Source organism: Elephas maximus, chromosome 10 (genome assembly GCF_024166365.1).
Source record: "Elephas maximus indicus isolate mEleMax1 chromosome 10, mEleMax1 primary haplotype, whole genome shotgun sequence".
In the NCBI taxonomy this organism is placed as follows: Eukaryota; Metazoa; Chordata; class Mammalia; order Proboscidea; family Elephantidae; genus Elephas; species Elephas maximus.
The window spans coordinates 50,201,794-50,225,192 of NC_064828.1; the positions used below are offsets into that span (position 1 = coordinate 50,201,794).

The 23,399-nt window shown below is 38.7% G+C and overlaps 1 protein-coding gene and 1 non-coding gene across 2 annotated transcripts in view; one reads left to right on the forward strand and one right to left on the reverse strand.

The window, feature by feature from the left end:
• TTC6 (tetratricopeptide repeat domain 6) overlaps positions 1-23,399 on the forward strand; it is a 312,748-nt gene that overhangs the window by 211,074 nt on the left and 78,275 nt on the right. The window contains exons 13-15 of the mRNA XM_049899504.1: positions 18,861-19,320; positions 19,805-19,934; positions 22,031-22,203. Of these exons, the coding sequence (XP_049755461.1) occupies positions 18,861-19,320; positions 19,805-19,934; positions 22,031-22,203 (763 nt within the window). The remainder of the gene's footprint in view (positions 1-18,860; positions 19,321-19,804; positions 19,935-22,030; positions 22,204-23,399) is intronic.
• LOC126084923 (small nucleolar RNA SNORA70) lies at positions 9,555-9,688 on the reverse strand. The gene has a single exon (XR_007519148.1). It is a non-coding gene; the product is annotated as a small nucleolar RNA SNORA70 (small nucleolar RNA).

Sequence of the window (23,399 nt, forward strand, 5' to 3'; positions counted from 1 at the left end):
ACATTTTGATCAAAGGTTCCATAGAAGAATCCTGATCAAAAGGGGGAAAAATGTAAAACAGAATTTCAAGTTTTCATGGACTCTAGGCTTTATGGAATCATGGAGGATGGTTGAACCCCTGGAACTATTGCACTGAGGTAATATTTAAACCATAAACCAAAAATATCCCCTCAAGTCTTCTTAAAAACAAACAATAGTTTAGCTTAACTAGTAAAAAAGGTCTGCTTTGGAGCATTATGCTCTTTTAAGAACAGTCTATATAGGATCATATGGACGAGAGCCACTCAAAAGATTAGCTAGGAACCGTAGGGGGTAGTGAGTTTGTTAATGAGGGAGGAACAACTCAGAAAACAGGCTGAGAATGGTGGCACAACTCGAAGAATATAATTGGTGTCACTAAATTGTACTTGTAGAAACTGTTGAATTAGTGAAGATTTTGCTGCGTATATTTGTTTTTTTTAATTCTCATCATCACAAAATAAATAAAATTTAGAAAAAAAAAATCCAGAATGGAAATAATGAGAATGTTCATACATTGTGAAGAATATAACCAATATCACTGAACAATTTGTGTAGAAATTGTTGAATGTGACCCTAACCTGCTGTGTAAACCTTCACCAAAAACACAGTAAAATGTTACTTTAAAAAAAAAGAAGATAGCCACTCTAGTCATCTTATGCTTACTGTTAACATGGTTTATCTTTTCTATTCATTTACTTTCAACCTATTTATGTCTTTATAATTAAAGTGCATCTCTTAGCTACCATAGAGTTGGTCTTCCTATTTTATTCACTCTGGTAAGTCTTGCCTTTTAATCAAAGAGCTTATACCAGTATTGTTTAATGTCATTTTTGATAACAGATGGATTTTAGGTTTTCCATTTTATTATCTGCTTTTTTATGTGTTATGTATTTTTGTTTTCTGTTGCCTTTTCCTTACCTACTTTTGGATTAGTTTGAATAGTAGTTCATTTTATTTTGCCTTATTGGCTCTATAGGCTTTTTTTTTTTAGTGGTTGACATAGGAATTGAAATACACATTTTAATATATACATTTTAATATACATTTTTAACCTTTCTCAATCTACTTAGAGTTATTATTGTACCACTTACCTAAGATATAAAAACTTTGTAAGAATATAACCCTTCCCTACCATCCTTTTGTTACAATTGTTATCTTATTACACCTACCCCCCACATGTGTGTCAGTTTGTCATACTGTGGGGGCTTGTGTGTTGCTTAGTTGCTGGAAGCTATGTCACCGGTGTTCAGATACCAGCAGAGTCACCCATGGAGGACAGGTTTCAGCTGAGCTTCCAGACTAAGACAGACTAGGAAGAAGGACATGGCAGTCTACTTCTGAAAAGAATTAGCTAGAGAAAACCTTATGAAGAGCAGCAGAACATTGTCTGATATAGTGCTGGAAGATGAGCCCCACAGGTTGGAAGGCACTCAAAAGACAACTTGGGAAGAGCTGCCTCCTCAAGGTAGAATCGACCTTAATGACCTGGGTGGAGTAAAGCTTTCAGGACCTTCATTTGCTGAGTGGCATTACTCAAAATGAGAAGAAACAGCTGCAAACATCCATTAATAATCGGGACCTGGAATGTATGAATTGTGAATCTAGGAAAATCAGAAATCATCAAAAATGAAATGGAATGCATAAACATCGATATCCTAGGCATTAATGAACTGAAACGGACTGACTGGTATTGGCCATTTTGAATCAGACAATAATGTAGTGTACTATGCCAGGAACGACAACTTGAAGAGGACTGGTGTTGCATTCATTGTCAAAAAGGAAATTTTAAGATCTATCCTGAAGTACAACGTTGTCAGTGATAGGACAATATCCATATGCCTACAAGGAAGACAAGTCAATGCGACTGTTATTCAAACTGATGGACCAACCACTAAGGCCAAAGATGAAGAAATTGAAGATTTTATCAGCTTCTGCAGTCTGAAATTGATTGATACATGCAATCAGGATGCATTGATAATTACCAGTGATTGGAATGTAAAAGTTGGAAACAAAGAAGAAGGATCGATAGTGGGAAAATATGGCCTTGGTGATAGAAACAATGCCAGAGATAGAATTTTGCAAGACCAATAACTTCTTCATTGCAAATACATTTTTTCTTCAATGTAAATGACTATACACTTGGACCACGCCAGATGGAATACACAGGAATCAAACTGACTACATCTGTGGAGAGTCGATGGAAAAACTTAATGTTATCAGTCAGAACAAGGCCAGGGGCCAACTGTGGAACAAACCATCAATTGCTCATATGTGAGTTCAAGTAGAAACTGAAGAAAATTAGAGCAAGTCCACAAGAGCCAAAATACTACCTTGAGTATATCCCACCTGAATTTAGAGACCATCTGAAAAATAGATTTGATGCATTGAACACTAATGACCAAAGACCACATGAGTTGTGGAATGACACCAAGGACATCACACATGAAGAAAGCAAGAGGGTCACTGAAAAGACAGGAAAGAAAGAAAAGACCGAGATTGGATGTCAGAGGAGACTCTGAAAATTGCTCTTGAACATCAAGCAGCTAAAGCAAAAGGAAGAAATGATGAAGTAAAAGAACTGAACAGAAGATTTCAAAGGGCGACTCGAGAAGACAGAGTAGAGTATTATAATGACATGTACAAAGAGCTGGAGATAGAAAACCAGAACAGAAGAACATGCTTGGCATTTCTTAAGCTGAAAGAACTGAAGAAAAAATTAAAGCCTTGAGTTGCAATAGGGAAGGATTCTATGGGGAAAATATTAAATGATGCAGGAAGCATCAAAAGAAGATGGAAGGAACATACAGAGTCATTGTACCAAAAAGAATTAGTCGACATTTAACCATTTCAAAACGTAGCATATGATCAGGAACCAATGGCATTGAAGGAAGAAGTTCAAGCTGCTCTGAAGGCATTGGCAGGAAACAAGGCTCTAGGAATTGATGGAATATTAATTGAGATGTTTCAACAAACAGATGCAGTGCTGGAAGTGCCCACTCATCTTTGCCAAGAAATATGGAAGACAGCTTCCTGGCCAGCTGACTGGAAGAGATCCATATTTATGCCTATTCCCAAGAAAGGTGATCCAACTGAAGGTGGAAATTATAGAACAATATCATTAATATCACACACAAGCAAAATTTTGCTGAAGATCATTCAAAAATGGCTGCAGCAGTATATCAACAGGGAACTGCCAGAAATTCAGGCCAGTTTCAGAAGAGGACATGGAACCAGGGATATAATTGCTGATGTCAGATGAATCCTGGCTGAAAGCAGAGAATACCAGAAGGATGTTTACCTGTGTTTTATTGACTATGGAAAGGCATTCAACTGTGTGGATCATAACAAATTATGGATAACATTGCAAAAAATGGGAATTCTCAACACTTAATTATGCTCGTGAAGAACCTGTACGTAGATCAAGAGGCAGTTGTTCAGACAGAACGAGGGGATACTGCATGGTTTAAAGTCAGGAAAGGCGTGTGTCAGGGTTGTATCCTTTCACCATACCTATTCAATCTGTATGCTGAGCAAATAATCTGAGACACTGGACTATATGAAGAAGAATGGGCCATCAGGATTGGTGGAAGACTCATTAACACACGTGTGTTATGCAGGTGACACAACCTTGCTTGTTGAAAGTGAAGAGGACTTGTATAATTTGCTAATGAAGATCAAAGACCACAGCTTTCTGTATGAATTACACCTCAACATAAAAAAAAAAACAAAAATCTTCACAACTGGATCAATAAGCCACATCATGCTAAACGGCGAAAAGATCGAACTTGTCAAGGATTTCATTTTACTTGGATCCACAATCAACACTCATGGAAGCAGCAGTCAGGAAATGAAAAGACACATTGCATTTGGGCAAATCTGCTACAAAGGACCTCTATAAAGTGTTGAAAAGCAAAGGTGTCACCTTGAAGACTAAGGTGCGCCTGACCCAAGCCTTGGTATTTTCAATTGCATCATTTGCATGTGAAAGCTGGACAGTGAATAAGGAAGACAGAAGAAGAATTGACGCCTTTGAATTGTGGTGTTGGCGAAGAATATTGAATATACCGTGGACTGCTAAAAGAATGAACAAATCTGTCTTGGAAGAAGTACAACCAGATTGCTCCTTAGAGGCAAGGATGGAGAGACTGCGTGTTACATACTTTGGACATGTTTTCAGGAGGGATCAGTCTCTGGAGAAGGACATCATGCTTGGTAAGGTACAGGGTCAGTGGAAAAGAGGAAGATCCTCAACGAGGTGGATTGACACAGTGGCTGCAGCAATGGGCTCAAGCATAACGATGATTGTAGGGATGGTGCAGGACCGGGCAGTGTTTCATTCTGTTGTGCATAGGGTCACTATGAGTTGGAACTAACTCAAGGGCACCTAACAACAATAACATTACATCTACATATTTTGAAAGCCCCACCAATGTTATAATTTTTACTTTAAATAGTCATTCATATTTTAAAAAACTTAAGGAGAAAAATTTATCTTTTATAGTTACTCTGATATTTACCATTTCTGATATTCTTCATTCATTCTTGGATATTCAAGCTTTCTAGAATAATTTCCCTTCATCATTATCATTTATTTTGTATAGGTCTGCTGGAGACAAACTCTCTTAGTCATCTTTTCAGACTGCTTTGATTTCTATTTAAAAAGTTTGTGGTTATTTGATTTGTTCCCCTTTTTGTAGTAAGTTGTTTATCTCTGGTTCTTGTCAAATTTTTTTTCCAGCATTTTTTTTTTTTTTTAATGACCTTGGCACAGATCTCTTTGAATTTATCCAGTTTGGGATTCACTGAGCTTTTTGCATCTGTAAATTTGTGTCTTTCATAAATTCGGAAAGTTTTTGACTATTTGTTTCTGCATATATATGTATATATATTTACTACAATCTCTCTTTGGTTTCCTCCTAGGACTCCCTTTATTCTAACTGGATCTGTTGATACTGTCCCACAGTTCTCTAAGACTCTCTTAGTTTTTTTAAATCCTTATTCTGTTTTTTCAGAATGGATACTTTCTATTAATAAATCTTCAAATTCACTGACTCTTCTCTATCATCTCTATTCTGTTGTTGAGACCATCCAGTGAAGTTTTAAATTTAAAACATTTTATATTTCAGTTTTAAACTTGCATTTGGCTCTTTTGTTTTTAAAAGTATTTTCTGTTTCTCTGCTGAGATTTCTTATTCATTCACTCATTCTAAGTGCGTCTTCTGTTACATCTTAGAATATAGATATCAGTAGCTGCTTTGAAGTCCTTTGTCTCCTAATTCTAAAATCCTGGTCATCTTGGCGTTGGCCTGTGTTGTTTGTCTTTTCCTTTTAAAAAGGGTTACATTTGCCTGGATGTTTGTATGTCTAGTAATTTTATTTTGTGTCCTAGATACTTTTAACATTGTGTGTTTTAAACTTGGGGCCCTGTTACAGTCTTTTGGAGAATACTGATGTGTTTGTTTTTGTATGTCGTCAGTCCAGTTAAGTTCAGATTATCTTTAGTGAGTGCTGTTTCAAAACTCAGTTCAATTTCTTAAATCTTTGCTATGGTGTTTTGGTCAGTCACATATTAGTGATTGAGGGGTTATTCTGAGATGTGTGTGGATTCAGGTATAGGATTAGAAGATCCCCTCATTCAACTCTATTCCATCTGGAGTCTCCCCTATTCTCTTGACCAATGGATTCCTTTCTGCACTTTTTCTGTTGAGTAAAATTTCAGAGTGTCTGTGGTTAAGTGCTTGGCTGCTAACTGAAAGGTCAGCAGTTTGAACCCACCAGTCACTCATGGGACAAAGATGTGGCAGTTTACTTCCATAGATTTATAGCCTTGGAAACCCCATGAGGCAGTTCTACTTTGCCCTCTAGGGCCACCATGAGTTTGAATTGACTCAATGGCAACAGGTATTGATGTTTTTGGCACTTGTGCCTGGCTGCTCCCAAAATGCGGCTTCATCCCTGGTGCAAAATCTCAAAAGGAAAAATATATTAGGAAACTTAACCCTTGCTAGTTGCCTCTCCAAAATTATTTTTTCTTTTTTTTAATTTTATTGTGCTTTGGGTGAAAGTTTACAGCACAAATTAATCTTACATTCAAAAATTTGTACACGAATTGTCTTGTGACATTGGTTGCAGTCCTTGCATTGTGTCTGCACTGTTCCTATTTCCCTTTCCACCATGGGTTCCCCATGTCCATTTGTCCAGTTTTCCTGTCCCTTCCTGCCTTCTCATCTTTGCTTTTGCACAGGTGTTGCCCTTTTGGCCTCATATACCTGATTGAACTAAGAAGCCCATTCCTCATGTGTATTATTGTTTTATAGGACCATCTAATCTTTGGCTGAAAGGTGGACTTGGGGAGTGGCTTCAGTTCTGAATGAGAAGGGTGTCCGGGGATTGTAGTCTCAGTGGTCCTGCTAATCTCTGTCAGACCAGCAAGCCTGGTCCTTTTTTTTTTTTTTGTGAATTTGAATTTTGTTCTACATTTTTGTCCCACTTTGGGATCCTCTGTTGTGATCTCTGTCAGAGAAGTTGATGGTGGTAGCTGGGCACTATCTAGTTCTGGGCTTAGGCTGGTGGAGGCTGTGGTTCATGTGGTCAGTTAGTCCCTTCAACTAATATTTTCTTTTTGTCCTTGGTTTTATTCATTCTCCTTTGCTCCGTATGGGATGGGACAGATGTACCTTAAATACCTTCACAAGTTTTTAAAACCCCAGACATGACTCACCAATGTAGGATGTAGAACATTTTCTTTACAAACTACATTATGCCAATTGACCTAGATGTCCCCCCAGACCATGGTTCCAGCCCTCAGCCCCAGTAGCTGGTCCCTCAAGGTGTTTGGATGTGTCTAGGAAGCTTCTATGAATTTGCCCTAGTCAAATTGTGCTGACTTCCTTTGTATTGTGTGTTGTCTTTTTCTTCACCAAAGTTACCACTTGTCTACTATCTAGTTAGTGATTTTCCCCTTCCCATCCCTCCCCTCCCTCATAACCATCAAAGATTGTTTTTTTCCTGTGTGTAAACCTTTTCTTGGATTTTTATAATAGTGGTCTTGTACAGTGTTTGTCCTTTTGCGACTGACTTATTTCATTCATCATTAAGCCCTCCAGATTCATCCATGTTGTGAGATGTTTTGCAGCTGCATCATTGTTCTTTGTTGCATAGTATTTCCTTGTGTGTCTGTACCATAATTTGTTTATCCATTCATCTGTTCATGGACATTTAGGTTGTCTTCATCTTTTTGCCATTGTGAATAATGCAGCAATGAACATGGTTGTGCATATGTCTATTCATGTCGCTGCTTTTATATCTCTAGGATATATTCCTAGTAATGGGATTGTTGGATTATATGGTATTTCTATTTCTAGCTTTTTAAGGAGATGCCATATTGTTTTCCATAGTGGTTGTACCATTTTACACACCCTCCAAAGGGCATAACAGTTCCAATCTCCTGCAACCTCTCTAACATTTTTACTTCCAGTTTTTTTGATTAGTGCCACTAATGTTAGGGTGAGATGGTATCTGACTATAGTGTTGATTTGCATTTCTCTAATGGCTAATGATCATGATTATTTTTTCATGTGTCTGTTAGCTGCTGAATGTCTTCTTTGGCAAAGTGTCTGTTCATATCTTTCCCCCTTTTTTTAATTGGAGTATTTTTGTTGTTGAAGTGTTGAAGTATTCTGTAGGTTTTAGAGATTAGATCCTGATCAGATAAGTCATAGCCAAAATTTTTTCCCCAGTTCGTAGGTTCTTTTTTTTTACTCTTTTGATGAAGTCTTTTGATGAGCATAAGTGTTTAATTTTCAGGAGCTCCCAGTTATCTAGTTTATTTTCTAATGTTTGTGCATTGTTAGTTAGGTTTTGTACTCTATTTATGCCATGTATTCAGGCCCCTAACATTGTCCCTATTATTTCTTCCATGATCTTTTATTGTTTAGGTTTTATATTTAGGTCTTTAATCCATTTGAGTTAGTTTTTGTGTATGGTATGAGGTATGGGTCCTTTTTCAATTTTTTAGAGATAAACATTGAGTTTTGCCAGCACCATTTGTTAAAAAGACTGTCTTTCCCTCATTTAATGACTTTGGTCCTTTTTCAAAGATCAGCTAACCATAGATGGATGAATTTATCTCTGGGTTCTCAATTCTGTTGCATTGGTCCATGGTCTATGTGTCTGTCGCTGTACCAATACCAGGCTGTTTTGACTACTGTGGCTCTGTTCTTTTTTTTTTTTCCAATAATGTTTTGCTTATCTGGGGTCTCTTTCCTTTCCATATAAAATTGTTGATCAGTTTTTCCATCTCGTTAAAGAATGCTGCTGGTATTTGGATTGGGATTGCATTATATCTGTAGATCGCTTTGGGTAGAATTGACATCTTCACAATGTTGAGTTCCCATCCATGAGCATGGTATATATTTTCCATTTATGTAGGTTCTCTTTTGTTTTCTTGCAGTAGTGTTTTGTACTTTTCTTTGCATAGGTCTTTTTACATCCCCGGTTAGATTTATTCCTGAATATTTTATCTTTTTAGGGACTGTTGTAAATGGTATTGTTTTTCTGTTTCCCTTTTCATAATTCTCTTTGTTGGCGTATAGGAATCCAACTGATTTTTGTACGTTGATCTTGTATCTTGCTACTCTGCTTAATTAGTTCCAGTAGTTCTCTTGTGGAATCTTTGGGGCTCTGTATGTATAGATCATATCATCTGGGAATAGGGATAGTTTTACTTCTTCCTTTCCAATTTGGATGCCCTTTATTTCTTTTTCTTGCTTTATTGCTCCAGGTAGGACTTCTAGCACAATGCTAAATAGGGGTTGTGATATTGGGCGTCCTTGTCTTATTCTTGTGGAACTATTTCTCTTTTTAGTGCTGATAGAGTTTTTGTTTTTGTTTTTTAAATGTATTTTGGAGCCATGTTGTTGGGTGCATAGATACTTGTAAGGGTTATGTGTTCTTGATGGATTATCTTTTTAATCATATAATGTCCTTTCTTGTCTTTTATGCTTGATTTTGCCTTCAAGTCTGTTTTATCTGAGATTAGTATTTTCACTCCTGCTCTTTTTTTTTTTTTGCAGCAAGTTCAATTTATTGGTGGACAACATAGAGGTAGGAAGTTCAATTTACTGGTGGTCACATATCAGGCAGGGCAATGTTACCAAGCCCTTGTGTAGGCAGGGCCTGCCACATGTCCAAGGGGCCATGATTGAGGATGTATTTTGCTCCACAAATCATCTGGGATGAGGTGCTTTTCAGCTACCATGGCTTCAAAGTCATCAGCATTAAACTTGGTAAAGCCCTACTTCTTGAAGATGTGGATCTTCTGGTGACCAAGAAATTTAGACTTGGCCCTGTGTAGGGCCTCAATCACATGCTCCTTGTTTGGAAGCTTGGTGCCAATGGACATGAGGACTTGGCTGATGTGGAGCTTGGCCACTGTACCCTGGGGTTTTCCAAAGGCACCTCACATACCTCTGTGGAGCCTAGATTAGGGACAGCAGAGATTAGCAAGGTCAGAGACATGGAAGAGCAGAAAAGACTGTCTCCAAGGTCCCTTAGGGCAACTCATATGTGCAACAGGCTGTGCACATTACTGTGGAGGGTGCTGTTGGCAAGCCATTGCACACCGGCCCCCACAGGGAAGGAGGATGGTCGGTTTAATTGGCTGCAGACCTCTCCTGCTCTTTTTTGCTTACTGTTAGCTTGATATATTTTTTCCCATTCTTTGATTTTTAATATATTTATGTCTTTGTGACATAAATATATTTATGTGACTCAGGTGTGTCTCTTGTAGACAGCATATTGATTTGTTGTGTTTTTTTTTATCCTTTCTGCCACTCTCTATTTCTTTACTGGTACATTTAAGAGTTTTAAATTCAGTGTGATTATTGACAGGTATGGGTTTACTGTTGTGATATTGTTGTGCTTTTTTGTGGTGCTGATGTTTTCTTTGTTTTTCTTACTTTGCTGTACTGTGTTCTTTTTGTTTGTGGATTTTCTTTTCTTTTGTTAATATAGATTTTTTTTTACTGAGTCTTTATATTCTTTTTATTTCGATGAGTAGGTTTGTTAACTTTCTTTGTGGTTACCTTGCAATTTACCCTTATTGTCCTAAGTTTGAACCATCTTGTATTACTTGGTATCACCTTGACTTCCTGTCCATTTGAAAGTTCTATACCTATACCGTTTATTCCCCCTTTTATTGTTTTGACATTGCAGCCATTTACAGATTGATGTCCCTGTTTTCCTGTTTTAAGTCTTTTAGCTTTATTACTGAGAGTTGTTTACCTAGATTGGTATCTGGTGGATACTGTCCTGTGTCCTAGACTCTGGTTCTTGTCTGAGTTATTGGTTCTCTAACCAAAGGACTGCCTTTAATATTTCTTGTAAGTTTGATTTGGTTTTTATGAATTCCCTTAATATCTGTTTATCTGTAAATGTCCTAATTTTTGCCATCATATTTGAGAGATAGTTTTGCAGGATATATTATTTTTTGTTGGCAGTTTTTTTCTTTCAAGGTTTTATAATGGCATCCCATTGCCTTCTTGCCTGCCTAGTTTCTGCCAAGTGATCAGAGTTTAGTCTAATTGTTTTCCTTTCGAATGTGACTTCATTTTTCCTAAGCTGCTCTCAGGATTGTTTCTTTGTCTTCAGTTTTGGCAAGTGTGATTATGATATGTCTTGGTGACTTTCTTTTGAGGTCTATCCTATATGGTGGTGTGGCTGAAGACAGCAAGTTGGGGTGGGGTGGACCTGGGGTAGCAGTGGGCTGGTGGTTCTGTAGCCACTGCGGCTTGCTAGGGGTTTGGCAGGAGCTGAGGGAAGGTGGTTATGGCCCTTGGTGGGAGGTAGAAAGAAAAAGGAGAAAGGAGAAAAAAGAAAACAAACAAAAATAGTGCAGTGGGGGCTGTGGGGGAGGGTGGAGTGTACCTGGGGTGGCGGTGGTCTGGTGGTTCTCTGGCTGCAGTGGTATGGTGGGGGCAAACAGGAATATTGGGAAGTGGTGAACAGGGCTAGGTGGGAGGGAGAAAGAAAAGGAAGAAAGGGGAGAGGAAAAAAAAGCTGTGCAGCAGTTGGGGGCAGAGTGGGCCACGGGGTAGGCTTGTATTGAGGACCCCAGAGGAGGGGGCTGCCAGGCTGGAGGGGTTCTTGATGCTACTTACCAGAAGGGTGAGTAGTGGGAAAGCATGTTAAGCATGTTTCTCTGGTTACTGGATGTTCCATCTCCTGTTAGGAGCTCTGTGAAGTTGCTTTCCCATACTCCCTCTCTGGGTTCACTGCAGGCTTTGTTCCAAGATGTTGATGCTGTGCCGTGTTAGTTGGCAGGGGACCTCCACTCCGTATCTCTCCTCGTTCTCTTTTCTGTCAGTTTCTTCTTCCATTCAGTGTTTGATTTAGTTCTTTGCCCTTTCATTTGATGCTTAGGGTTCCAAGATTGATGTTTGTATGTGTTTTGACTTAGTTTTACTTTGCTGCAGAGGGACAGCATGGTGTGGCTGTCTAGGGCACCATGTTGGCTCCGCCTCTTCATATCTCAAAATTTTGAGTCCCATTCATAGTCTGCCTACTTCTCTTTACTCTTCAGGATCTTTAAGTAGTTGTTTTTTTAATATTTTTCAGAGTTTATCACTGTTACCAATGGAAGGGATATGCTTTATGGGGCTTACACCATCATAATAGAATCAGAATTCCGTATGTGTTTTAATATATTTTTTAAATGGAAAATAACACAGCATGTTATTTGACAGGAATGATCTAGTGAAGACAGAACAATTGATGATATGAAAAAAAAACAGGAATTATTGAAAAAGTGAAATCCTTGGGAAGGAAAAAGCAGATAGGATACAGGACATAAGTGATAGAATGGAGCTTCTGAAGGAGGGCACCTTATCATTGTTATAGAGGGAAGGTTGGTAGAGGTGTGGTGGGTTTGTAGTTTTGGTTATAAGAAAATGAGAAATATTCAAGTCAGATAGCTTCTATATTTTCTGTGAAGGTACAGCTCATCAGCTTGGAGTGAAGAGTTTGAGGGAGTATAGCTTAATGCAACTTCTGTTATTAAGTCATGCAACAGAGTAGAAATTCAAAAACAATTTGAGGAATGAGTGAGTTTTAATTACTAATTTTTCAACATAAATTTATTTAGCACCTTCTATATACCAGGCACTATTTTGGCAGTGAATAAGATTGGTAAATTTCCTGTCCTTGTGGCGCTTTTATTCTAGTGGAAGTGCTGGTAAAGAGATTAATGTATACTGTGATGCTAGGCAATGATAAGTGATATCAAGAAAAATAAAACAGTGTAATGGGGGTTACTATTTTAGAAAGAGTGGCCAGAAAGGCCTGTATCAGGTCACGGTATTTGAGCAGAGATTTGAATGGAATGAGGGAGGGAATGAGGGAATGCAAAATCCCTGAGTTGGAAATGTGCTTGTTGTTTCTGAGAGTCAGCATAAAGATCCGTGTAGCTGGGGCACAGTGAGTGCAGAGAGGTAAGAAGTGAGGCTGAAGAAGTTGTCAAGGATAAGACCATACAGTGCCTTGTAGATTGTGGTAAGGGGTATGTTTGAAATTATTCTTAAGAGTGGTAGGAAACCATTGTGGAATTTGAGAATAGGGTAGTGATGTTTATAGGCAATGGTAAGAACTTTGGATTCTTAAGTGTGAAAGGAAACACTGGAGGTGGAGAGTAAGGAGTTCATGTGATATGGTTTATGGAAAGATAGCAATCAAAGTGGTAAGAAGTGGTCAGATTCTGGATATATTTTGAAAGTACAGACAACAGGATTTACCCATGGGTTGAACGTGGTATGTAGACAGAGACAAACAAGGATGATTCCACAGATTTTTGCTGGACCAATTGAAAACAAGAAGGTTTACTGAGATGGAGAAGACTGCTGAAGGAGCAGGTGGTCATGACAAAAGTGGTTTTTGTGGCATACCCAAACCAAACCTGTTGCTGTCAGGTTGATTATGACTTATAGCCACCCTATAGGACAGAGTAGAACTGTCCTATAGAGTTTCCAAAAAATGGCTGGTGGATTTGAACTGCTGACCTTTTGGTTAGCAGCTGAGCTCTTAACCATTACGCCACCAGGGCTCCTTTGTGGCATAGAATAGACAAAAATCTTGGGTTAGATTTCAGCCTAGCTATTGAGATCACAAGGACATTGCAGGATATTAACAGCACTGGGAAAGATAGTAAAAATATATATTGTTGACCCTGCTATGTAAATGTAAACTTCATTTGATTCTCCTAAATTATGGAAATAGAAAAGAAAGCATTTCACATCAATAGCTGTAAGCCAGGTGCCAGGAGCTGTGTTCCTTGCTATAGTAAATATATCATATCTGGAACTACAGTTTTTAGTTCCAGATTAATTTTCTGATAATCAGGTGGTAATAGCAATCACAACTGTTGTTTCATTCCATAAACCATATCATATGAATTCCTTACTCTCAACTTCCAATGTTTCCTTTCACACTTAAGAATCCAAAGCTCTTACCATTGCCCAGAAACATCAGTACCCCATTTTCTATAAGTTTTATGATTTTTGCACTGTCCAAATAGGCAAGTAAAATGGAGATGTGATAAGAATTGCCACCTGCAATTTTCAAGTTTCTGTTGGTGCCACTAATCTGTAATTTTCCCAGTGAACTGATGCTGTTTTTGTCTTACTATCTTGGTTGATGGTAGAGTAGAATGGAATGGGGAGTTCCAGAAATTGCCTCTTGGCCCTTACTACCACTATTTCCCCCAGTCTATGGGCCAGTCACTAAGTTTATTCATTCCCACTGTACATTCTGGGACTGGGTAAATTATCACAAGATGGGGCCATGTCTCACTAGACGCACTGTTAAATGGACCCCGACCAAGATTCTTTCTCACTTGACTTTCATAATTTTCTAGTTTGATTGGCATCCAAAGTGGCAATTTGGGAATCAACGTTAAGTTTAGAGCTAGTATCTAATAATCCTTAGGCTATTTGGGCATTTCGTCTTCCCCAGACCTTGGGAACCTTTAGGGGAAAGTTTACTGTATATACCTATGCCCCATTGCAAAACTTTTGCTCGTTGAGACCTGGCCTGGCCTTCTTGTCAAGTTGAGGTGTTTTGGACTGTGAAATGGGTTAGGTCCGAGAGCAGGATAAGAGGTGTGAACCCCTACTTTGGCTGGTTAGGTTTGTGTCTGGAAGACTATTAAATGGTTGGGGGTAGTAGTAGTACTAGTGTCAGTACCTGTCTAACTTCAGGGGGGATAGTGCAAATCAAGATGAGCCCAAGGCTAATCCCTATGAGGTGGAAGTCAGACATACCTCCACTCTCCAACCTTTTTACCAATTCTGAAACCAGCCGTCCCTTCCATGGTACTCTCTACTTCTCTCCTGGGTGTGATAATCCATTGCAATGGCCACACAGAACTCATAGACTACTTACAGGTAAGTGGTTTATTAAGGAACAGGGTACAACTCAGGATTGGGATCAAAAGGCTACAACTTAGAATCAGGATCAGGATCAGGAAGCATGTAGGCAAAGTTCCTTCTTCAGTGCAGGACAGCTTTCTCAGCTCCTTTTGAACTTGCAGGCCACCTCTTAGCCCCCTGAGTACAGGCTCCTCTTGACCCCCTGAGGACAGAATCCTCTTGACCCTGCCGTCTGCCACCACCAGCTGTGCCGCTGGACCACTTCCAGGCCTCTCGCTGTCTTCAGTGTTACAGCCTTTGACCAGTGTTACAGCTCTTTAGCAGGTGCCTTGTCTCCTCCCTCTCTCTGCTTCTTTCTGCTTTCTTCCTTCTGCTTTTTCCTGCTGCTTCTCTTCTTGCTTCTTTTTGTCTGCCTTTCTTCCTGCTGCTTTCTATTCTTGCTTCTTTCTGTCTGAAAAGCCTCTGCGTATATACACAAACTCCATGTCAATCTTAAGGCATGGCATTCCCATCAGGGTCATGAACTAACCAATCCCTTCTTGGTAGGCCATAGATACTTCATTTACATAGTAGGTATGATGGGGCTACAACTCATTTCATCTACATAGTCTATTGACCAATCCTTGCAAGGTGCATACCAACCACAGGGCAGGTTGCAGCCCAGAACCAGATAAAAACTATCAAATCCAAGGTGTTTATGGCTTACCCAGGAAATGTCAACCTGGACAAAAGCAACAAGCCCCCGGGGCAGAAAACTAAGGCAAAGGTAACTCATCAGAGCTTAGGGAAAAAATCTTTCAAGCTGTTTTTCCAAAGAACCAAGGCAAAAGACCACATAAAGGAACTCATTTCACTATAAAGACCTAGAAGCTTTCTACTTATGAAAGTCAAAGAACATCTGTCTCATTTCTAAAGAGCTGTAATCATTTAGTCATTGCCACAGATATTTGTGAGTTAAAATCCTGTGATTACCATTTTGTCCCTATAGTTTATTGTGGTAATTGTGTTCACCTTGTCTCTAATGGTGAAGTAGTATTAGTTCAATTTTACCACTCTGGGATCCCATTGTTCCTTTTGAGAACAGTGAACCAAATCCCTTTGCCTCTTCTCCCCCACTCCCATTTCTATCCAGCTCTGAAGTCAGCACACACAAGACTTTTCAAGGGTATCATGCCCCCTCACCAATGCATTCTCAATGCTTTGGTGAAAGGAATGGCTTCTGGATTTTTCAGGGGTGAAGTTTGGCTAAACATATTGCATCTTGTAGATCAATTCCCATTTCCTTTAACCTTAGAACTCATTTCTCTACAGCAATGGTTCTTAAAGTGTAGCCTGTGGACCAGCAGCATCAGCATTACCTGGTGTTATGGATTGAATTGGGTCCCCCCAATGATATGTTGAAGTCCTAACTCCTGATACCTGTGAATCCGATCTTGTTTGGAAATAGGCTCTTTAAAGATGCTACAAGCTAACATGAGGTCATACTGGAGGAGGGTGGGTTCTAATCCAATGTGAGTGGTATCCTTATGCAAGAGGAGACGAGAGTCAGACAGATACAGAGGTAAAAGCACCAAGGATCATTGACTGTCACCAGAAGCTAGGAGAGATACATAGAACAGATTCTCTCACAGAGTTCTCAAAAGGAATCAACACAGCTGACACCCTGATTTGAACTTCTGTCCTCCAGAACCGTGAGACAATAAATTTCTATTCTTATAAGCCACCCAGTTTGTGGTGGTTTGTTACAGCAGCCCTAGGAAACTAATATACGTGAGAACTTGTGAAAAATGTAAATTCGAGGACTCCACCCTAAGTTTACTAAATTAGAGACTGGGGATAGGCCCAGCAATCTGACTGATGTATGCTGGAGTTTTAGAACCACTTGCTGGAGTATGCCAGGGAATTCTAGCCAAGGCTGCACACACTGGTAAAGGCAGCCAAAGTCGATCCGAGGCTACCTCTGTGGAGGAGGCTTTTAGGGGCCTGAGAGAATATAGCGGTAGTGGCTCCATGAGGGGGTTCAGAAGGTCACAGATAGTGATTTGGGGGCTGCTTAAATCAGGTCTAACAGCATCTGAGGCAATGCTACAGCGCAGAAGTTGAAAAGTATTTAGGCAGGAGGGGGTTGAATCTTTCAGATGAGGGAAGCTGACAAAAACCCCTCAGCCAGTATTCTCTGGCAAGTGAAGTGTGCTCAAATTTGGAGATTCAAAATTCTCAGCCTCATTTATGCCTGCTCAAAAATTCCAATCCCATATTTCAGTTTCTGACTCCTTCCCTAAAAGCTTAATTTCCTTGGTGTACAAGATTTAGGAGGTTTGGGCATTTAATTGGTACTGAAACTGCTCTTCTGGGCTGTAAGAAGAAGTTGAATGATTCCACAATTTTGATAATCATTATTGTTGTCCTAGTGGCTTAGTGATAGCTACTCGATCTCCCAATGCCTTGCCTTCCACATGTCCATAACCCCATGCCTGCCACTGGTGCTAGTTTGAAAAGTTTTGATACCATCACGTGCCTTAAGTTACCTGTGTCCTGTTTCATTCTGGCAAGAAGGTTATCCCGGAATCCTTTGTATGTATACGTGTTTTCTAGGTCTACATTTGGTACCAATTACTTTGTCAGGGTTCCTGTAGAAAACAGATAAAACTCTCAGATTAGGATAAATCTAGGAGAGTTTGATAAAGGGCAATTTACGAAGTTGTAGTTAGGTTGTAGGGAAACCACAAATGATAATATAATATTCTGGGGTTAAAAATAGTGGAGCTGTTTATACCCCTAAGTTTGGGAGGCCCAAAAGAGGGAGTGATCACTGGAACCTGGAAGACAAGAAACAGTGATATCTGGTTAAAGATCATAGCCAGTCTGAGGTGACCCAGACAGAGGGAGCCAGAAGAGTCAACGCCTCGACTTCACTCACCTTCCTCCCTCAGCTGGGACTTCTCATTGGACAAACTCAATTAGAAGACAGAGAGCAAGGCATCCTATGATCTGGCCCAAACAGATTAGTCTCCCAGGGTAGAGAGCAAGATGTAGAAGGGTAGAGATGAATCTGGAGGTGCAAACAAAATGTATCTGGCACAGAAGGCCTCTCTTAGGTGACATTTGATCAGAGATGTGAATGAGAAAGGGCCGGCCAGTCAGAAGGGCTGGAAAGCACAATGGCCTTAAGGCTCGCTCACAGAGGATGTGGCTGGAGAACAGGAAATGAGGAGAAAGACTAGTGGGATCAGTGATATATGCAGGTGCCTCATCATATTTAGCTTTGTAAACCATGGTGAACATTTTGGTTTGTATGGTATAGTGGTTAAGCACTACAGCTGCTAACCAAAGGGTCGGCAGTTTGAATCCGCCAGGGGCTCCTTGGAAACTCTATGGGGCAGTTCTACTCTGTCCTATAGGGTCACTATGAGTCGGAATCGACTCAACGGCACTGGGTTTGCTTTTTGGTTTTATTCTACTAGGGAAGTTTTTGGAGGAAGTAACATGATCTGACTTATATTTATATATACATATATACACACACAAACACAGATACACTGGCTGACGTGGAGAATGGATTAGAAGAAAAGCAAGAGTAGAAGCAGAGAATTAAGAACTTATGTACTCTAGGCAGAATAGGTGATGGTGGCTCGTACTAAAGTGTGGAGTGGAGAGTGGAGTGTCAGAAAGGAAAGAGAAGGAAATTGACTTTCCTCACTTTTATTCTCCTGGTGTTTGGCCTTCTCATAGTACACACTAAGTAAGTACTTATGGAATGATTGGGATTAAAAAATTCTCCTCAGTAGAATGTATTTATCCATCTAGCTCCTACGGCTAGTATAATGCCAGCCCTACAGTAAATGTTGCTGAGTGAAAATTGTGTTGCAAATGGAGAATTGGGGGCAGGTGGGGGTGGGGGTGGGTGGGGAGGGAATCCTAGAATTGTAGTATTTGAAAGCATATTAGGTGTTATCTAATTTAATCTCCTAATAAAAAAGATGAAGTCTGGGATTTTTGTTGGGTAGCTCACCCTGTGTGTAGTCAAATCCTTCAATGTTCCAGCTTCCTCAAGCTCGTGTCCTCTCCAATCTCTGGGATGCCATTCCCTTCCTCACATCAAGGTTTATCTCCTTAATTCTTAATTGTAATTCTTTTTCTTGGGGAGGCTGTAAATTAAACCTGAAGGGAGCATTGATTTCATTATGTGAGTAGTTTAGGAAGACTACATCTTTAAAAACAGCTTCTCTTTTGCATTCATAAACTTTGCAGAGCTTCTTCATAAGTGAAAAGAAGGATTTGGGTTGCATAAAAGAAGCATGTCATTTTATTTCTATAATAACAGAGAAAAATAGTAATTTTGTGTGTGGTTGAGTTGATGTAGTGATTATAAAGGTAATTACTTTTCTGTAATTAAAAAATCACTCTTTTTAAAACTAGATCATTGTCTCATGGAATGCTTCGTGAACAGAAGAAATATCTGCTCAAAGTTCCCTTGTATGAACGTCAAATTCGGTGTCCCAGCCTACCGTCATGTTTAGATTTTGAAGAATTTGTCGAGAGTAAGGGAGGAATTCCAGGAAATACTGATGTTCGAACATGGGCAATTAATATGTGGATGAAGCATAGACCTCAGCCTAAAGCCGCACAAAAGAAGGTTGTTAAAGTATCTCTCTTAAAAGACAAGCCTGAAGAGAAAGCACCTCTAAAAATAGAATTAAGTGATTCTTTGGAGTCTGATCTTCCTCCAGAGGTCATTAAATATTATGAATCTGAAGTGGAGATTTTGACTGAAGAAATAAATAATAAGAAAACATTTTCTGCATTTTCATATTGTAGACGTGGAGCTATTTATAGGAAACTGGGCAAGTTAAAGAGTGCCTTGAGTGATCTACAGGAAGTAAGTTGTCTCTAATCATAATAACAATATTCACTTTGACACTTGCTGTGAATTATATAGTAATTTTTTACTATAACTTTGAGCAATGGATAGTTGCACTATAACACAAGGGATGTGTAAGTAAGTATAATTATTGGTGTTTTCAAATAATTTTGAAAGCACTAGATTTTGTTAGATTGGGAGGTATTATGTTATGCTATTCACTCACTGGAGCACTGGTGGCACAATGGTTAAGAGCTACAGCTGCTAACCAAAAGGTCAGCAGTTGAAATCCACCAGCTATTCCTTGGAAACCCTATTGGGCGGTTCTACTCTGTACTATAGGGTTGCTATGAGTTGGAATCGACTCATTGGAAATGGGTTTGGTTTGGTTTTGGTTTATATACTTACTAAACCATTGAAATCAATAATGTTTGAAAATATTATGTTATCCTTGCTTAATTGAATTAACTTGATTAATTGAATTTATATATATATTATCTAGGCTATATCCTTGGAGCCATTGTTTCTCAATGCCTATTGGCACCGACATTTCATTTATCTTTTCCAAGACAAAATTAATGAAGCTTTGGATGACTTGAATTTTATAAATAAATATAATAAAAATAATGCAGGTGGGTTGTCTGTGGAGATAGGCATATTATCTATATCTTATCCTAAGCTTTTGCCTTTTACCAGTACTGTAATGATAAATGGAAACCCTGGTGGCGTAGTGGTTAAGAGTTCAGCTGCAAACCAAAAGGTCAGCAGTTCGAATCCAGCAGGGGCTCCTTGGAAACCCTATGGAGCAGTTCTACTCTGTCCTATAGGGTCGCTATGAGTTGGAATTGACTCAACATCAACGGGTAAGGCATGCACATAATGATAAATCAATGTATATAAGTCCTAAAGAAAATGATTGTGACTTTCCTAAATTAAATTTTTTATTGTTGATATTGTAAATAAGACTCATAGGATATTATATTGTTTTCAAAGTACTCATCATGGTTTGAAATATAAGTGTCATTGATATATACTACAGTAAATCAGTTCTTCACTGCTCATCTCAAAAGAGGGATATGAACTTAAAAATTTTAGTTATGGAGACTTAAAGGGGAACAATCAGAAGATGGCAATATAAGTAGCTTTGTGTTCTTGTCCCTCCTGCCCTTCCATCGGAAACACCAAAAAGTAAGCAGAAACTGGTAGAACCAATTTTGTCAGAATTCTGGAAACTGGTCAAAGATTTATAGCAACTAAGTGAATGCTGAATCACGAAACAGGCTACTTTAAAATGATAGGAAAGTGTTGGTGTTCTATGTACGCCTCTGTCCCCCCCCCGCCCCCCCGCCCATTCGGTGCCTATCTTAAAACTGTGGTAGCTTATATTCTCAGAGTCTACTGACCCTGGTCTTTGACTCCAGAGGGAATACAGCAGACTTTGTTTGAAAATTACTGTGTGTGTGCATCTGTTCTAACCTCTCTGGGTGTTGCCTGAAGGACTGATGCAAGGCATTCAATTCTATTTTGCCGTCTCAGAGCTCATGCGCGGCAGAAAAGTGACAGGCATTGCCCAAAAACTGTAACTGGCTGTAGTTGCCTGGAACAGAAAAATGCAGGGTATGCAAAGCAGGTAGGCTCTAAATGGCTAAAAATCTTTATTTTTTATTTGGGTTTATTGGACTATTTTTAAAGCAATTGCGTATGTAAAACTTTGAGTAGGCTTTTTGGATATCAGGTTTAAGCCTGCTGTGAAGAAATAAACAACTTGGGGCCAAAACACAGAGGCCATCTTTAGCTCATTTATATAACAGTATATACCCAAAGGAAAGCCTGGTGGTGTAGTGGTTAAGAACTATGCTGTTAACCAAAAGGTCAGCAGTTCAAATCCACCAGGTGCTCCTTGGAAACCCTGTAGGGCAATTCTACTCTGTCCTTTAGGGTCACAATAGGTCGAAATCTATTCAATGGCAGCGGGTTTGGGTTTTTTTTTATCCAAAAGAAAATAGAGATCAACAGATAATTGCAGGCCAGTGTTCATAGCATTATTCACAATAGCCAAAAGATGGAAATAACCCAAATGCCCATCAATGGATGAATGGATAAACATACAATGGAATATTATTCAGCCATAAAAATAATCAAATTCTGATACATGCTACATGATGGATAAACCTTGAAAACATGCAAAGTGAAATAAGCCAGCCACAAAAGAACAAATACTGTAGTACTCCATTTACACTAGGTTTTTTAAAGAGAAAGCAAAATAGTTGTTACCAGTGGTTGGAAGAAGGAAATGTGGAGTTATTGTTTACTGGGTGCAGAATTTCTGTTTGAAGATAGTGGTGATGGTTATACAGCATTGTAAATATATCGAACGCAGCTGAATTGCGTGCTTAAATTGCTTAAAATGATTGATTTTATGTTACATATGTTAAAAAGTACACACACAAAAAAGATTATGGAAACAATTTAGACCTACAGAAAGGCAAAAGGTAATTTTTGTCTCTTCAAATTGAGAATATTTTTAATCACAAATGAGTATTTACTCAGCCAGGAGAACAAATTTGGCAGTATCGAAATTAAAAAGAAAAAGCTTAAATGTTTAAGGAAGTATAATAGAGAAAAACTATTCTGAGACTGCATTTTTGGAGGGAGAGAGACGGTTTTGAAAATTTGCATAGTAAAATGTTCATAACATTAAAATTTACCTTTTTTTAATCTTCTCTAGAGGCATATTTGTCAAAGGCTGAAATTTTCAGGCGGAAAAATGACATTACTTTGGCAATTCTAAACTATACCCAGGCAATTAAATGCAAGCCCACAGTTGCTGATACGTATTTCAGGAGGGGTGAGATGTACGAAATATCAAACCAGGTGTTGGCCATTGATGACTTTTCTAAAGTAAGCTTTATCACATTTAATACTGCCAGTTACGTATTTTAGATCTTAATAGTTTCTCATGCTGGTAGTATAACAAGTTTTTGAAAGTCTTTTCATATAGGTTATATAGTCAAAATTAGTTTATTATAGCTTAGGAGCTAGAGTTTTTATTACTGGAATTGATACTAACACTATATCAATGATTTTTTTAGTACTCATGAACGCATGTATTCACATTAAAGATTTGTGTGTTGGAGGCATTGAAACAACTGAGGGGACCTGAATTTTCCAGCTCTGTCTTTTGAACCCTGACATGGTGGTTGAAGAAACCTTTGAAAATTGCTTCTTCCCCTCAAACAATGCAGAATATTTTCTGCTTTTTAACCTGAAACAGCATTTATTCTCTTCCTCAGTGAACCTGTCTGCTCTCAAAGAAGCAGTGTTCACTGGTTTGTTATTCATTCAGTTACTCAAATATTTTTTGACTAAGGCACTGTTATGTAGTGAATAAATCGTGGTGACTAAAACAGACATGTTTCCTGATTACATGAGCATATAGTTAAAAGAAAGAACAGATATTAAAGAAATAAGTGCATACATAGATAAAGGAAGCAGAGATGGTGAGGGGGATAATTTATGCTTGGTTAAAGGATGTCAGGGAATGCACCTTGAGGAAGTGAATTTTTAGCTGACCTGGACTTCAGGATAGAGTCAGGGCAAAATATTCCCTTCATTGCAGCAGAGCTGTAATCTTGGTCTCCTGACTCTTACTCTAAATTCTTAGTTCAATTGAGAATTTAGAAGATAGTGTGTAAATAATTTATTTCTCCATGTTCCCAACTTCTCTATTTTTTAATCCATGATGATTGTCATTCTTCTCCTGGAGGAGGATATTTGTAAGTTTGGTAATTTTTGGTCTAAAAGTGACCAAAAACCTCTTTTAGATTTTCTATTCTGTTTATTTCCTCCATCTGGCACCAACAGTTTAAAATAGATTAATGCAGAACCTTGAGGTCAACCAAGTTTAAAAATCTTTTAGTTTTTTTGTTTGTTTATTTGTTTTGTTTTAAAAATGCTTGGTAGCTTCCTTCGTGCTTTGATTTTTTTCTACTACTAGAGATGAGCTTTACAACTCACTACAGGGTCTCTATGAGTCGGAATCGACTCGACGGGGCAGTAGAATTATACAGTAATTTAGTCTGTTCCACTGTTTTGCC